The 15,297-nt window shown below is 43.4% G+C and overlaps 1 protein-coding gene and 1 long non-coding RNA gene across 12 annotated transcripts in view; one reads left to right on the forward strand and one right to left on the reverse strand.

The window, feature by feature from the left end:
- The window catches only part of LOC143815282 (uncharacterized), a 71,050-nt gene extending 63,467 nt beyond the window's left edge, over positions 1–7,583 (forward strand). The window contains exon 3 of the long non-coding RNA XR_013223713.1: positions 7,545–7,583. This is a non-coding gene — a long non-coding RNA (uncharacterized LOC143815282). The remainder of the gene's footprint in view (positions 1–7,544) is intronic.
- Positions 1–15,297, reverse strand: part of DEPDC5 (DEP domain containing 5, GATOR1 subcomplex subunit) — a 171,723-nt gene that overhangs the window by 124,196 nt on the left and 32,230 nt on the right. For all 11 annotated transcript variants that reach the window (XR_013223698.1, XM_077294210.1, XM_077294177.1 and 8 more), the window contains exons 7-11: positions 11,175–11,224; positions 7,833–7,902; positions 7,659–7,737; positions 7,430–7,491; positions 6,089–6,158 (exon numbers count right to left, since the gene is read on the reverse strand). Coding sequence is in view for 10 of the 11 variants with exons in the window: in XM_077294210.1 (XP_077150325.1) it covers positions 6,089–6,158; positions 7,430–7,491; positions 7,659–7,737; positions 7,833–7,902; positions 11,175–11,224 (331 nt within the window). In the remaining variant the exon portion in view is untranslated. The remainder of the gene's footprint in view (positions 1–6,088; positions 6,159–7,429; positions 7,492–7,658; positions 7,738–7,832; positions 7,903–11,174; positions 11,225–15,297) is intronic.

Here is a 15,297-nt window from a genome sequence, read left to right on the forward strand (position 1 = left end):
CCCGCCATTTTGAAAGATGGCGGCGCCCATGGAGCAGACGGACACCGGGAGGCTCGGTAAGTATGAGGGGGGATCGGAGCACAGGGGGGTATCGGAGCACGGGGGGTGGGATCGGAGCACGGGGGAGCGGACAGGAGGACGGAGGGTTGCGGACCACAGAACGGAGGACTGGGGAGGAGATCGGTGGCGGGGGGCAGATTAGGGTTTCCAGCCATGGCCGATGATATTGCAGCATCGGCCATGGCTGGATTGTAATATTTCACCACTTTTCATAGGTGAAATATTACAAATTGCTCTGATTGGCTGTTGCACTTTCAACAGCCAATCAGAGTGATTGTAGCCAAGTGGGGGCAAAGCCACCCCCCTGGGCTAAAGTACCACTCCCCCTGTCCCTGCAGATCGGGTGAAATTGGAGTTAACCCTTTCACCCGATCTGCAGGGACGCGATCCCTCCATGACGCCACATAGGCGTCACAGGTCAGATTGGCACCGACTTTCATGACGCCTACGTGGCGTCACAGGTCGGGAAGGAGTTAATGCCCTTTCAAACTTCACGCCGTCAGGTGGAGCCGTGCTGATGGATCTGGAAGATCGTTAAGAACCCAGGGGTCGCAGACTGACATTGTCCTCAACCATGAAAACCAAGCCCTCCAGGGCCAAAATGGGGCAATTAATATAATCCTCGCCCTGCCTTCTCTGATCTTCTTTACTACGAGAGACAACGGGGGAAAGTGTAGGCCAGATTGAAATCCCACTTCCGTAGGAAGCCGTCCACCACCAGGGGGTTTTTCCCTCGGGTTCAGAGAACAGAATTGTTTTACTTTTCTGTTACTTCTGGTGGCAAAAAGGTCTATGTCTGCTTGACCCCACAGGCAGACAATCTGGCTGAAGACAGCTCCATTCAGACAGCACTCTCCCTGCCTCAGTGTGTTGTGGCTTAGAAAGTCTGCCGTGGTGTTGTCTTTTCCTTTTATGTGAAGTGCTGTCAAAGATAGAAAATGTCTTTCTGCTGTCTGAAAAAGACGTTCCACTATTTCCATCAGAGCCTCGGATCGGGTCCCACCTTGGTGGTTTATATAAGCCACTGTGATTTGATTGTCCGAGAGGATTTTGACATGGTGACCCTGCAGGTATACAAGGAGTTTTTTAACTGACAGCTCTACCGCCAATAGTTCCTTCAGGTTAAATGAACCTTCTACCTGGGAATCTCATTGTCCCTGGACCATCATATCCCCCATATGGGCCCCCCATCCCGAGGGAATGGAATCAGTAGTTACTATACGAGATATGTTATTCTCCCAGGGAACACTTGAAGATGAATTATCCCTGTTAAGCCTCCATTTTAAGGAGCTTACGGCAGATGGTAGTAATGTTATTTTTTCCTGTAGGGACCCCCGCAGAGCCCTAACATAAAATAAAACTTCCTCTTGAAGATGTTAGGGAACTGAGAAGTGACATGGCCTGCCTGAAGGTCATGGAGTGTCTATTTACTGCCTGCAGCACCTGATGACGGATGTGAATAATTCTGTCAGTTGGCAGACGACACAATTGATTTTCTGAATCTAAAATGAGACCGAGAAATTGCTGGACCCTCAAGGGTCGTAACCGGGATTTTCCCGAGTTTATTAACCAACCTAAGTGTTTTAGAGAGGATATAGGCCTTTTTAACTGGGAAAGACAATGATCTGTCGAACTGCCTAAAATTAAGAAGTCGTCTAAGTATGCGATAATCAAGATGTCTGACTCTCGAAGATAGGCAATAACTTCAGAGATTAGTTTCGTAAAGACCCGTGTTGCTGCTGAAAGGCCAAAGGGGAGAGCTATATACTGGAAATGCCGGACTATGCCATCTATGGAAACAGCTACTCTCAAGAAGCGTTGATAATCTGAGTGAATGGGTACATGGTAGTACGTGTCTTTTAAATCTAAAACCACCATAAAACAGTTTTGAAACAACATTTTTATTGCTGAGCCAACTGTATCCATCTTAAATCGTCAAGCGACCAGAAATCTATTAAGGGACCGAAGATTAATGATGGTCCTATAAGATTCTGGACCAAGAAGGGGAGAGTAAAAACCTCTACCCTCCTCAGAAGCCGGAACCTCCACCAGTACCCTTTTTTGGCACAATTTGACAACCTCAGACTAAGGCAGACTGTTCTATCAGGGAGGGGCGGACAGGAGTCATCTTGAAATTAATCCATGGGGTCGAAAGGAACTCAAGCTTAAGTCCTGTGGATATCACGCTCTGCACCCAACTGCTGTTGGTGATAAGAGACCAGGATGGATAAAAGGCCGACAATCTACCTCCCACGGGAGCCGCTAGTCATTGGGATTTTTCCGTTCCTGCGATGAACACCTGAACATGAAGCCAGTGCCTCTCCTTCTTGTCATCCCATTTAGAGCGATCCCTTGATGGTCTTTAACCAAATCTTCTCCTGCTAAAAGGACATCAGAAGGAGGAGGACGATGGGTTGGGAAATCTCTTTTTCTCATCCCCTGCTTTGTCCTGTAATTCATCCAGGACTGAACCAAAGAGGCATTCCCCTTCACATGGGGTGGCACAGAGCTTAGACCTTGCGTGGATATCGCCTGGGCAGAGGGCAGAGAGTCCCGCTGCCCTTGCCGCCATTCTGACTGAATCAATTGACTGAATCAATTTTATACCCTTAAACATGACATCCTGTATCGACATTTCAGGTCTGGGTTCTACTATCCTCATTGTTCCCCTGACCGCTTTTACAAGTTTATCCACATGGTCTAGGGGCAGACAGAAGCAGCCCGAATCCTCTTCAGATGAAGAGGCCGAGAGAGATGATTCAGGTGAAACTTCATTCCTTCTCCTGTCTACTAGCGAGTCTGAGTTCTGTCCTGATAATTTCTTTCAGACTTGAGGTGAAGTTACGAGTCTCCTCAGCTACCTGAGGAGAATATTAACGGGAAATAAGGGCCATCTAGGAGCTACGTTGTCTCCCCCTCCCTAAGCCTCACCTTCTGTTGGATACAGGAGGGGGGCATAATCTCTTTGGACAAGAGTCCGGTAGGGGTCATCCACAGGGGGCGCATTCCCTGTGCCTTGCCTGATCTGTGCACTCCTTCCCCTAAGAATAAAAACATAAGGGGGAGGCTGAATCACTGAGAGAACATTCACGAAGATCACTCACCAGTGTCTGCAGAGATAGGTACCGGAATACGAGAGGGGAATTTTTCAGCCGATGTCGTTCACCTGGAAGAAGTCCTGCGGCTGGATCGGTCACTCAGCTGCCCACCTCCATCCAGACTTTTCCGTGGGGCCTGAGGCTTGTCTGTAGTCTGCAGCTTCCACTGGCTGGAAAGTGTACAGCTGATCATCCTCCATTGTGAGGAAAATTGGCCAGAAGCAGGGATCTCTCTGTCTGATGGCCCTATATACCCCCCCACGGTTCTGGGTCGGCAGGTGACTCCGTGCCTCACCCCGGCATCCCCCACAAGTGCTAATCAGTCCCTAATGGAACTAAATGTTGTCTCCCGTTTCTCTGTATGGCGGCCGCCAATTTACCGATGCCAGAAACCCCCCGCGCATGTGCAGAAGGGAACCAGCGCCGGTGACCCGGAAGCAGACGCGGGCCCCGCGCCCCAACGCCACCTGGCAACCCCCGGCAGCATTGAGCATGCCAGAGGCCGCTCCGGGATGCCCGGAAGAAAGCCGCACGCGCCACGGACCCGGAGCAATCAGAGACCCCACACCACTGAAGCCGCAGGGAGCCTAGGAGGATACTTACTTCTGCGCTGGCCACTTCCGGAGACAGCAATCCTCCGGACCCTGCTCCCTGCCGTGCCACCATCGAGGAGCACCGTGGCGCTTCCAGGACCCCTGCACTGGTCGATGTAGGAGACCCCCATCGTTACCTGAGTCAACTGGCCGGGCCTGGGATCCTAAATCCTGTAGGCATCTGTAGGGACCCGTCCCATCAGGAACAAGACACCAACTGATGCGTGTGAGATGCGCCGCCTTTTGTATCTGTAGGTTTCCTGTTCCTGAAGGGCGGATTCCCTCTCTCGTGGTGCTGTCATGGGAGACCGAATAAATAGCTGGCATCCCACGTCGCAGGACAGGATACAGAGAGGCGACACTCGCCGTGCTCAACTGTTGCTGTTTGGGGGAGATCGGCCCCTTGAATAGGTCCGTCGCCCCAGTCTACCTCTTGCGCAAAAAAAATTAATAAAAAAATTTAAAATATGAAAATAAAAATAAAAAAGGTATGGCCTGAATAGCAGACCCCAGTGTGCCTCCTACAGACACCAAGCATGAACTGGTTCTATCCGGAGCCAGTGGGTGGTATATACTGCAGAGGAGGAGCTAACTTTTATTGTATTTACTTAGTGTCAGCCTCCTAGTGGCAGCAGCATACACCCACGGTCCTGTGTCCCCCAATGTGACGATGGAGAAAATGGATTTTGGAGAAAATGGATTTTAAAATCCAAAATGTTGGCCTACTGAAATGTATGTTCAGTGAATGCACTCAATACTCAGCCGAGGCTCCTTCTGCATCAATTACTGCATCAGTGCGGCGTGGCAAGAAGGCGATCAGCCTGTTGCACTGCTGAGGTGTTATGGAAGCCCAGGTTGCTTTTATGCAGTCTCAAACTCATCTGCATTATTCAGTCAGGTGTCTCTCATCTTCCTCTTGACAATACCCCATAGATTCTCTATGGGGTTAAGGTCAGGTGAGTTTGCTAGCTAATCAAGCACAGTGATACTGCTGTTTTTAAGCCAGGTATTGGTACTTTTGGCAGGGTGGACAGGTGGCAAGTCCTGATGGAGAAAGAAATTTCCATCTCAAAAAGCTTGTCGACAGAGGGAAGCATGAAGTGCTCTAAAATTTCCTGGTAGATGGCTGCGCTGACTTTGGTCTTCATAAAACACAGTGGACCTACACCAGCAGATGACATGGCTCCACACAACCATCACTGATTGTGGAAACTTCACACTAGACCTCAAGCAGTTTGGATTGTGTGCCTCTCCACTCTTCCTCTAGACTGGGACCTCGATTTCCAAATTAAATGCTACATTTATTTTCATCTGAAAACACCTTGGACCACTGAGCAGCAGTCCAGTTCTTTTTCTCCTTGGCCCAAGTAAGACGCTTCTGGCATTGTCTATTGGTCATGAGTGGCTTGACACAAGGAATGCGACACTTGTAGCTTGTGTCCTGGACATGTCTGTGTGTGGTGGCTCTTGAAGTAACGACTACAGTAGCAGTCCACTCCTTGTGAACCTCCCCCAAATTTTTGAATGGCCTTTTCTTAATCCTTTCAAGGTTGCGGTTATCCTGGTTGCTTGTGCCCCTTTTCCTACCACACTTTTTCCTTCCACTCAACTTTCCATTACTATGCTTGGATACAGCACTCTGAACAGCCAGCTTCTTTAGCAATTACCTTTTGTGGCTTACCCTCCTTGTGGAGTGTGTCAATGACTGCCTTCTGGATATCTCAAGTCAGCAGTCTTCCCCATGATTGTGGAGCCTACTGAAACAGACTGAGGCTATGTGCACACGTTCAGGTTTTTTCGCGTTTTTTTCGCGATAAAAACACATAAAAGACGCATACATATGCATCCTATCATTTAGAATGCATTCTGCAATTTTTGTGCACACGATGTGTTTTTTTCCGCGAAAAAAATGTATTGTGGTAAAAAAAGCAACATGTTCATTAATTTTGTGGGTTTTTTTTTGCATTTTTCCCGCTATTTAACGCATTGGGAACCTCCAGAAAAAAACGTGAAAAAAACGCATGCGGATTTCTGGCACAAATGTCTGGTTTTTGTCAGGAAATTTCTGCAAGAAATCCTGAACGTGTGCACATACCCTAAGGGACATTTTTAAACGCTTAGGGAGCCGTTGCAGGTGTTTTTTGTTAATTATTTTAATTTACTGAGATAATGACTTTTGGGTTTTCATTGGCTGTAAGCCATAATCATCAACATTAACAGAAATAAACACTTGAAATAGATCACTCTGTTTGTAATGACTCTAGAGAGAGAGACAGAGGGAGAGTATATATACATATATAAATATACACATATATACACACACATTTAATCACCTACCTAAAGATTTTGCATCATAAAATGTTCTAGAAAATAGTACAACAGTAACTTCATGACTGCAGTTCTTCTCCTGGAGGAATAGTAAAATTATAATCATTAAATTGTTGTAAAGTCTCCTGAACCCTCAGAAAAAAAAAATAAAAAAATCAGAAACCAGCTGCTAATTTACTTTGCTAACCTAAGATAACCAACAAAGGATTGGCCATTTTGAAGTCCAACATCCTTAATGCTTCTTTTTCCCACATATACCAACGAGAAACAGAAGAAAGAATTAAAGGGATTTCATTGTATTTATCTTGAAGGCTGTAGTTTTGCAGCTTCTAAGTGGGACACACAGTCTACACATATTTCAACTACTGATCACATTATAAATTTGTCAATTTGGTTTTTTTTTTAGATCATGGTAAAAAAAATTGATGCAAAGAGCATCCAATGTAAAATGACTTTTGTAATGTGGACAAGTACTGAATTGAAATGTAATTAATCAATTTACCACCATTGGCTCGCAGTTTTACCATTATCCCCATCCCAATAAAATAAATTCCAAAAAGAAGGGAAAAAAAAATGAAATGCCAAAATGCAGGAGAGAATCTCCACCCCCAAAAAAAATCAAACTAAAGATTTATAAAATTAGAGGTAATAGACTGCGGATATTGTCAATACCATTTAGCTTTTTTAACAGAATCTAATGACCATGAACATCTTTATCCTACTTTTTTTTGTGTGTTGTGTTTTGTAAAGCTGGCATCATTAAGGAGTCCACATTAATTCTTACTTTGCCCTAGGCTGCATTTATACTGGCCAATAATCTGGAACAAGCATTCCTTAGGAATGCTTGTTCCCCGACATCCGGCCAGTCTAACCAAGCTGTCAATTACCCGATTTGTCCAGTGAAATTACTTCTAAAGATGCCAAAAAAAAAAATCAGAGCTCTCGATAGCACATTGTGCTGTGTAAACAGGATACGTGCTGCTGAGACCAAGGACAGTCTATGCACACAAAATAAGTGTGAAGTGTCTAAACAGGCTATAAAACAACCACTTATCCACTTTTATGTAGCTGATAGACGGTTGTTTCATTCCGCAGGTTGGCTAGCCTAAACCCACCCTTAAATACTCCCTCTCTGACTAAACGATCGCTTGCTGCATGTTCTCCACTTTAACAGCACATAACACATTTGCTGCCAATTTTACTGCCTTTACACACAATTAGAATAAACATTAATAATTAATTTCAATACTACATCTAATACTTTGCTTTATGGGCATATCCAAGGATGCTGCATTTCAATATTTAGTGTCTTTATTTTCTACTATGGAGCTATGAATTTCAGACTGTTACCTTCCATTTGTTGAAGAGATCTGCAAGGAATCCATTGACAGCTTTTTCAAAGTACAAATCCCCTGGAATAATGAATTATTAATAGATAAAGATCAATTTACCATTATTCCCACAGGTCTCAAGACCCTTAAGAATGGATGGAAAACAATCCCCACATTGAATATACAATACATCAATCCATGGAAAAGGGGATGCAAGTGTTGGCCCAATGTGAAGAACATATTCATACCATAAATGTCAAAGTCCCACATCTCACAGCTCATCTGAATGAATATATAGACCATGGCAGAGGTGGAACGGAACACTACCTGCAATCGATGGGTTGGATAGTGGAGAGATGAATTAGTTACATTAAATAAGTAAAAGAAAAAATTTGAGTAGAATATTGAGTGAAGAGGCATACCCGCGTATCCTCACTGATGTATCCACAGGTGACCTTCTCACTCTTCACCCATAACTCTCCAGCCTGGGCTCTGCAATGCAGAACATAACACCTGAAATTGCTCCTGTGTCCTAACACCACCACAAGAATATTTAGGGTACACGGATCAAATGAGCCTCTTCATATACTTAAAAGATAACTGAACTATACTTTGCAGTATACTTATAGAATTTTGCTAAATACTAAGCACATTTTTTACTTTTCGAATACAAGTTAATTTTTTTCACCACGATAACTAACCAATTATATTATTTGAATGCGTGACTTTCACGCTCCAGTTTAGCTATACACATTGCACTAACAACAGGTTGCAGCATTTCTAACCAAAAAACATCTATGACCACTATCACAAAAAGACATGCAAAATAAAGCAAAACCCTGTGTGTGAATTAAGCCTTAGGCTTTATTCACAAATCAGTATTTTTGATCAGTGTTTGTATGCCAAAACCAGGAGTGTCTCCAAACCATGGAACAGAAGTCAAACTTTCAATTATAGCTTTTCTCCAAGTTCCACTCCTGGTTTTGGCATATGAATACTGATGCAAAATACTGATGGGTGAATGAGACCTTAGATACCAGACATATTCCTGAACAAAATCCCTTAAGGGTACTGTCACACAGTGCAATTTTGATCGCTACGACGGCACGATTCGTGACGTTGCAGCGTCGTATGATTATCGCTCCAGCGTCGTAGACTGCGGTCACACTTTGCAATCACGGCGCTGGAGCGATGCCGAAGTCCCCGGGTAACCAGGGTAAACATCGGGTTACTAAGCGCAGGGCCGCGCTTAGTAACCCGATGTTTACCGTGGTTACCAGCGTAAAAGTAAAAAAAAAAAAACCGTACATACTCACCATCTGATGTCCGTCAGGTCCCTTGCCGTCTGCTTCCTGCTGTGACTGAGTGCCGCCGTACAGTGAGAGCACAGCACAGCAGTGACGTCACCGCTGTGATCTGCTCTCACTTTCCGGCCGGCAGACAGTCAGAGCGGGAAGCGGACGGCAAGGGACCTGACGGACATCAGATGGTGAGTATGTAGTGTTTGTTTTTTTTTCTTTTACGCTGGTAACCACGGTAAACATCGGGTTACTAAGCGCGGCCCTGCGCTTAGTAACCCGATGTTTACCCTGGTTACCAGCGAACGCATCGCTGGATCGCTGTCACACACAACGATCCAGCGATGACAGCGGGAGATCCAGCGACGAAAGAAGGTTTCAAACGATCTGCTACGACGTACGATTCTCAGCAGGGTCCCTGATCGCAGTAGCGTGTCAGACACTGCGAGATCGTAACGATATCGCTACAACGTCACGAATCGTGCCGTCGTAGCGATCAAAATTGCACTGTGTGACAGTACCCTAAAACTACATTATTATGAACATAAAAATAAGCATACTAAAAATGACATACACGATGCTTTATGTAAAACTAAAATTGCCTTGTCTACGTAAAAGAAAAAGTTAAAATTTGGGAACACTGGCTGACTGCTCCAGGTTAGCCTCTTTTGAACTGCTCATAATTACTGTACTAGATGACTTGTCTATCTCTATAGTATAAGTAATTGTCCAGAAGCATATATATATTTCCAAAAAGTTTTTATTCATAACTGTGTGAGCATCACTGTTCATATTATACCAATAATGCCCTACATAATTACTTTATACTCAGGTGTCTCTTCATTACCTATAACATTACACTTATGGGTATGATCAATTCAGCTGTCTAGACTGAAAAATGTTGGCATTTGAAAATGTTCTTCTCATACAGTCAGGTGTTTGTCTATTTTCTGGGGGGGGGGGGTTTGCATTGTACTCACGTTTGTGTACAAAAAATATAAAATGTTTGTGATTTGTACTTTACATTTCACAATAAAAATGATGTGTTTAAAGAAAAAAAATGGCCTCGGCACCCAACTTTACAGAATAATTTAAAATTAGCGCAAATAAGCAATTGTGTCTCTCCCTTCGATGTGGGCTCCGGCGCTGAGCTTGCATCAACTCTCAGCACGTCAGATGTTTTGAACAGCTGACATGTGCCCCTATCAGTAGCGGGTGGAATCGCGTTCCATCCGCGGCTGTTAACCTGTTAAATGCCGCTGTCAATCTCTGACAGCAGCAGTTATTGTAATAGCAATAGAAGCGCATCACTAATCTCGGCCATAGGTGCCGTGTAAAAGAACCACGGGACGCCGATGTGTTAGCATGACAACCCGAGGTTTGCAGCGCCAACGGTCAGCACTCATAGCAAGTGAGCATTTCTGCTACACACAGGTGATCTGATCTTCACCTGTGTTTAGCATAGGCGATCGGATTATCGCAGCTTCTAGTCTCCCATGGACACTAATGTAGCAAGTGAAAAGTTAAAAAAAAAAAAGTTTAAAATTATAAAAAAAAAAATAAATAAAAAAAATAAAAGTTTAAATCACCCCCACAATAATAAAAAAAAAAAAACATATTTGGTATCGCCGCGTTCAGAATCGCCCGATCTATCAAGATATAAAAATAGTTAATCCGATCAGTAAACGGTGTAGGGAAAAAATAAAAAAGTAAAAATGGCAGAAATGTGTTTCTTTGGGTGCCGCAACAGCATTAAAATGTAGTAACGGGTGATCAATAGATCATATCCACACCAAAATGGAGTCATTAAAAACAGCTTGGCACGCAAAAAAAAATAAGCCCTCACCCAGCCACAGATCACGAAAAATGGAGACGCTATGGGTATCGGAAAATGACGCTTTTTTTTAAACAAACTTTGGATTTTCTTTTTTAACCACTTAAATAAAACATAACCTAGACATGTTTGGTATCTACAAACTCACAATGACCAGTAGAATCTTAATGGCAGGTCAGTTTTAGCATTTGGTGAACATAGTTTAAAAAAAAAAAAAAAAACTGTTGTGGAATTGCACTTTTTTTTTTTTTTTTTTTTCTTTTACAATTTCACCACACATGGATTTGTGTTTCCATTTTCCAGTACACAATATGGTAAAACCAATGGTGTTGTTCAAAAGTACAACTTGTCCCGCAAAAAAACAAGCCGTCACATAGCCATAATGACCAAAAAATAAAAAAGTTATGGCTCTGGGAAGGAGGGGAGAAAAAAACAAACGCAAAAACGAAAAAAGGACTGCAGTGTGAAGGGGTTAAATTGGCCACATAGCCATGTTTTTGCGCCTGAACATGATGCTGTAAAGACCAGAATATGAGACCTTGTGGCCATAATATGAAATGAGAAAATATATGAGAAAATATGGCCATGTTTCGGCCGTGAGATCTAGCCTTTTACAGTTTAATGTTACAAACCTGATTCCAGCAAACTCCACCTTCTGAGTAATGTACGCACAAGAGCTGACCTATAAGACAGGGGATGGAAACTGTTGAGCAACTTTAGTAAATGTCAAAAAGAAATCACTGTGGACTTGTCAGAATGTCTACAACAAGATGACCATATACACCAAAATATTTTCTTTATTCTATAAATTATTTCACGTTAAAGTCTAGGAGGGTTTTTTTAAAACACTTAATTGTAAAGAATGTTAATTATCCTCCAGTAATTGCAAAGTTATTATTTTTTTATATATTTATATATTACACTAGATGTTGGCCCGATTCTAACGCATTGGGTATTCTAGCATATGTATGTATGTATATAGCAGCCACATAGTATATAGCACAGGCCACGACATATTGTAGAATACCCGATGCGTTAATACAGGCCACGCAGTATATAACACAGCCCAAACAGTATATAACATTTCCCACGTAGTATATACAGTTATATGAAAAAGTTTGGGCACCCCTATTAATCTTAAGCTTAATGTTTTATAAAAATTGTTTTTTTTTGCAACAGCTATTTCAGTTTCATATATCTAATAACTGTTGGACACAGTAATGTTTCTGCCTTGAAATGAGGTTTATTGTACTAACAGAAAATGTGCAATCTGCATTCAAACAAAATTTGACAGGTGCATAAGTATGGGCACCTCACCAGAAAAGTGACATTAATATTTAGTAGCTCCTCCTTTTGCAAAAATAACAGCCTCTAGTCGCTTCCTGTAGCTTTTAATGAGTTCCTGGATGAAGGTATTTTTGACCATTCCTCTTTACAAAACAATTCCAGTTCAGTTAAGTTTGATGGTCGCCGAGCATGGACAGCCCTCTTCAAATGATCCAACAGATGTTCAATGATATTCAGGTCTGGGGACTGGGATGGCCATTCCAGAACAGTGTAATTGTTCCTCTGCATGAATGCCTGAGTAGATTTGGAGCGGTGTTTTGGATCATTGTCTTGCTGAAAGATCCATCCCCTGCGTAACTTCAACTTTGTCACTGATTCATGAACATTATTGTCAAGAATCTGCTGATACTGAGTTGTACCCTCAACTTTAACAAGATTCCCGGTGCCGGCATTGGCCACACAGCCCCAAAGCATGATGGAACCTCCACCAAATTTTACTGTGGGTAGCAAGTGTTTTTCTTGGAATGCTGTGTTTTTTTGCCGCCATGCATAACACCTTTTTGTATGACCAAACAACACAATCTTGGTTTCATCAGTCCACAGGACCTTCTTCAAAAAAGAAATTGGCTTCTCCAAATGTGCTTTTGCATACCTCAGCTGACTCTGTTTGTGGCGTGCTTGCAGAAACGGCTTCTTTCGCATCACTCTCCCATACAGCTTCTCCTTGTGCAAAGTGCGTTGTATAGTTGACCGATGCACAGTGACACCATCTGTAGCAAGTTGATGCTGCAGCTCTCTGGAGGTGGTCTGAGGATTGTCCTTGACTGATCTCACCATTCTTCTTCTCTGCCTTTCTGATGTTTTTCTTGGCCTGCTACTTCTGCCCTTAACAAGAACTGTACCTGTGTTCTTCCATTTCCTTACTATGTTCCTCACAGTGCAAATTGACAGGTTAAATCTCTGAGACAGCTTTTTGTATCCTTCCCCTGAACAACTATGTTGAATAATCTTTGTTTTCAGATCATTTGACAGTTGTTCTGAGGAGCCCATGATGCCACTCTTCAGAGGAGATTCAAACAGGAGAACAACTTGCAAGTGGCCACTTTAAAGGGAACCTATCACCCCGTTTTTTTCGGTATGAGATAAAAATACTGTTAAATAGGGCCTGAGCTGTGCATTACAATAGTGTAGTTTGTGGACCCCGATTCCCCACCTATGCTGCCGAAATACGTTACCAAAGTAGTCGTTTTCGCCTGTCAATCAGGCTGGTCAGGTCGGATGGGCGTGGTTTCTTCCCCCAGATATTGCGTAGTTTTCCGTTGGTGGCGTAGTGGTGTGCGCATGTCCAAGGTCCCGAATCCTGTACAGGGGTGTGAAAATAGCAGCGATGTCTGTTATTCCATTGGTGATCGGTGGGCGCGGCCATCCTGCTTTGGCCGCGCGTGCGCAGAAGCGGCGCTCTGCTGGCCGCGGCTTCAGGAAAATGGCCGCCGCGATATCCATCTGCGCACGCGCGGCATCCCGCGGCCATTTTCCTGAAGCCGCGGCCAGCAGAGCGCCGCTTCTGCGCACGCGCGGCCAAAGCAAGATGGCCGCGCCCACCGATCACCAATGGAATAACGGACATCGCTGCTATTTTCACACCCCTGTGCAGGATTCGGGACCTTGGACATGCGCACACCACTACGCCACCAACGGAAAACTACGCAATATCTGGGGGAAGAAACCACGCCCATCCGACCTGACCAGCCTGATTGACAGGCGAAAACGACTACTTTGGTAACGTATTTCGGCAGCATAGGTGGGGAATCGGGGTCCACAAACTACACTATTGTAATGCACAGCTCAGGCCCTATTTAACAGTATTTTTCATCTCATACCGAAAAAAACGAGGTGATAGGTTCCCTTTAAGTAGCTTTTCTCATGATTGCATACACCTGGCTATGAAGTTCAAAGCTCAATGAGGTTACAAAACAAAAAAAAGTGCTTTAGTAAGTCAGTAAAAAGTAGGTAGGAGTATTTAAAACAAGAAAATGATAAGGGTGCCCATACTTATGCACCTGTCAAATTTTGTTTGAATGCAGATTGCACATTTTCTGTTAGTACAATAAACCTCATTTCAAGGCAGAAACATTACTGTGTCCAATAGTTATTAGATATATGAAACTGAAATAGCTGTTGCAAAAAAAACAATTTTTATAAAACATTAAGCTTAAGATTAATAGGGGTGCCCAAACTTTTTCATATAACTGTAACACTGCCCACGTAGTATATAGCAGCCATGCAGTATATAACACAGCCCATGTAGTATATAACACAGCCCATGTAGTATATAACACAGCCCATGTAGTATATAACACAGCCCATGTAGTATATAACACAGCCCATGTAGTATATAACACAGCCCATGTAGTATATAACACAGCCCATGTAGTATATAACACAGCCCAAACAGTATATAACACAGCCCAAACAGTATATAACACAGCCCACGCAGTATATAACATTGCCCACATAGTATATAACACTGCCCATGTAGTATACAGCAGCCATGTAGTATATAACACAGCCCACGCAGTATATAACAGCCCACGTAGTATATAACACAGCCCACGTAGTATATAACAGCCCACATAGTACAGTGGGGCAAAAAAGTATTTAGTCAGTCAGCAATAGTGCAAGTTCCACCACTTAAAAAGATGAGAGGCGTCGTTAAATTTACATCATAGGTAGACCTCAACTATGGGAGACAAACTGAGAAAAAAAAATCCAGAAAATCACATTGTCTGTTTTTTTAACATTTTATTTGCATATTATGGTGGAAAATAAGTATTTGGTCAGAAACAAAATTTCATCTCAATACTTTGTAATATAGCCTTTGTTGGCAATGACAGAGGTCAAACGTTTTCTGTAAGCCTTCACAAGGTTGCCACACACTGTTGTTGGTATTTTGGCCCATTCCTCCATGCAGATCTCCTCTAGAGCAGTGATGTTTTTGGCTTTTCGCTTGGCAACACGGACTTTCAACTCCCTCCAAAGGTTTTCTATAGTGTTGAGATCTGGAGACTGGCTAGGCCACTCCAGGACCTTGAAATGCTTCTTACGAAGCCACTCCTTCGTTGCCCTGGCGGTGTGCTTGGGATCATTGTCATGTTGAAAGACCCAGCCACGTTTCAACTTCAATGCCCTTGCTGATGGAAGGAGGTTTGCACTCAAAATCTCACGATACATGGCCCCATTCATTCTTTCATGTACCCGGATCAGTCATCCTGGCCCCTTTGCAGAGAAACAGCCCCAAAGCATGATGTTTCCACCACCATGCTTTACAGTAGGTATGGTGTTTGATGGATGCAACTCAGTATTCTTTTTCCTCCAAACACGACAAGTTGTGTTTCTACCAAACAGTTCCAGTTTGGTTTCATCAGACCATAGGACATTCTCCCAAAACTCCTCTGGATCATCCAAATG

The sequence above is a fragment of the Ranitomeya variabilis genome, chromosome 1 (assembly GCF_051348905.1).
Source record: "Ranitomeya variabilis isolate aRanVar5 chromosome 1, aRanVar5.hap1, whole genome shotgun sequence".
In the NCBI taxonomy this organism is placed as follows: Eukaryota; Metazoa; Chordata; class Amphibia; order Anura; family Dendrobatidae; genus Ranitomeya; species Ranitomeya variabilis.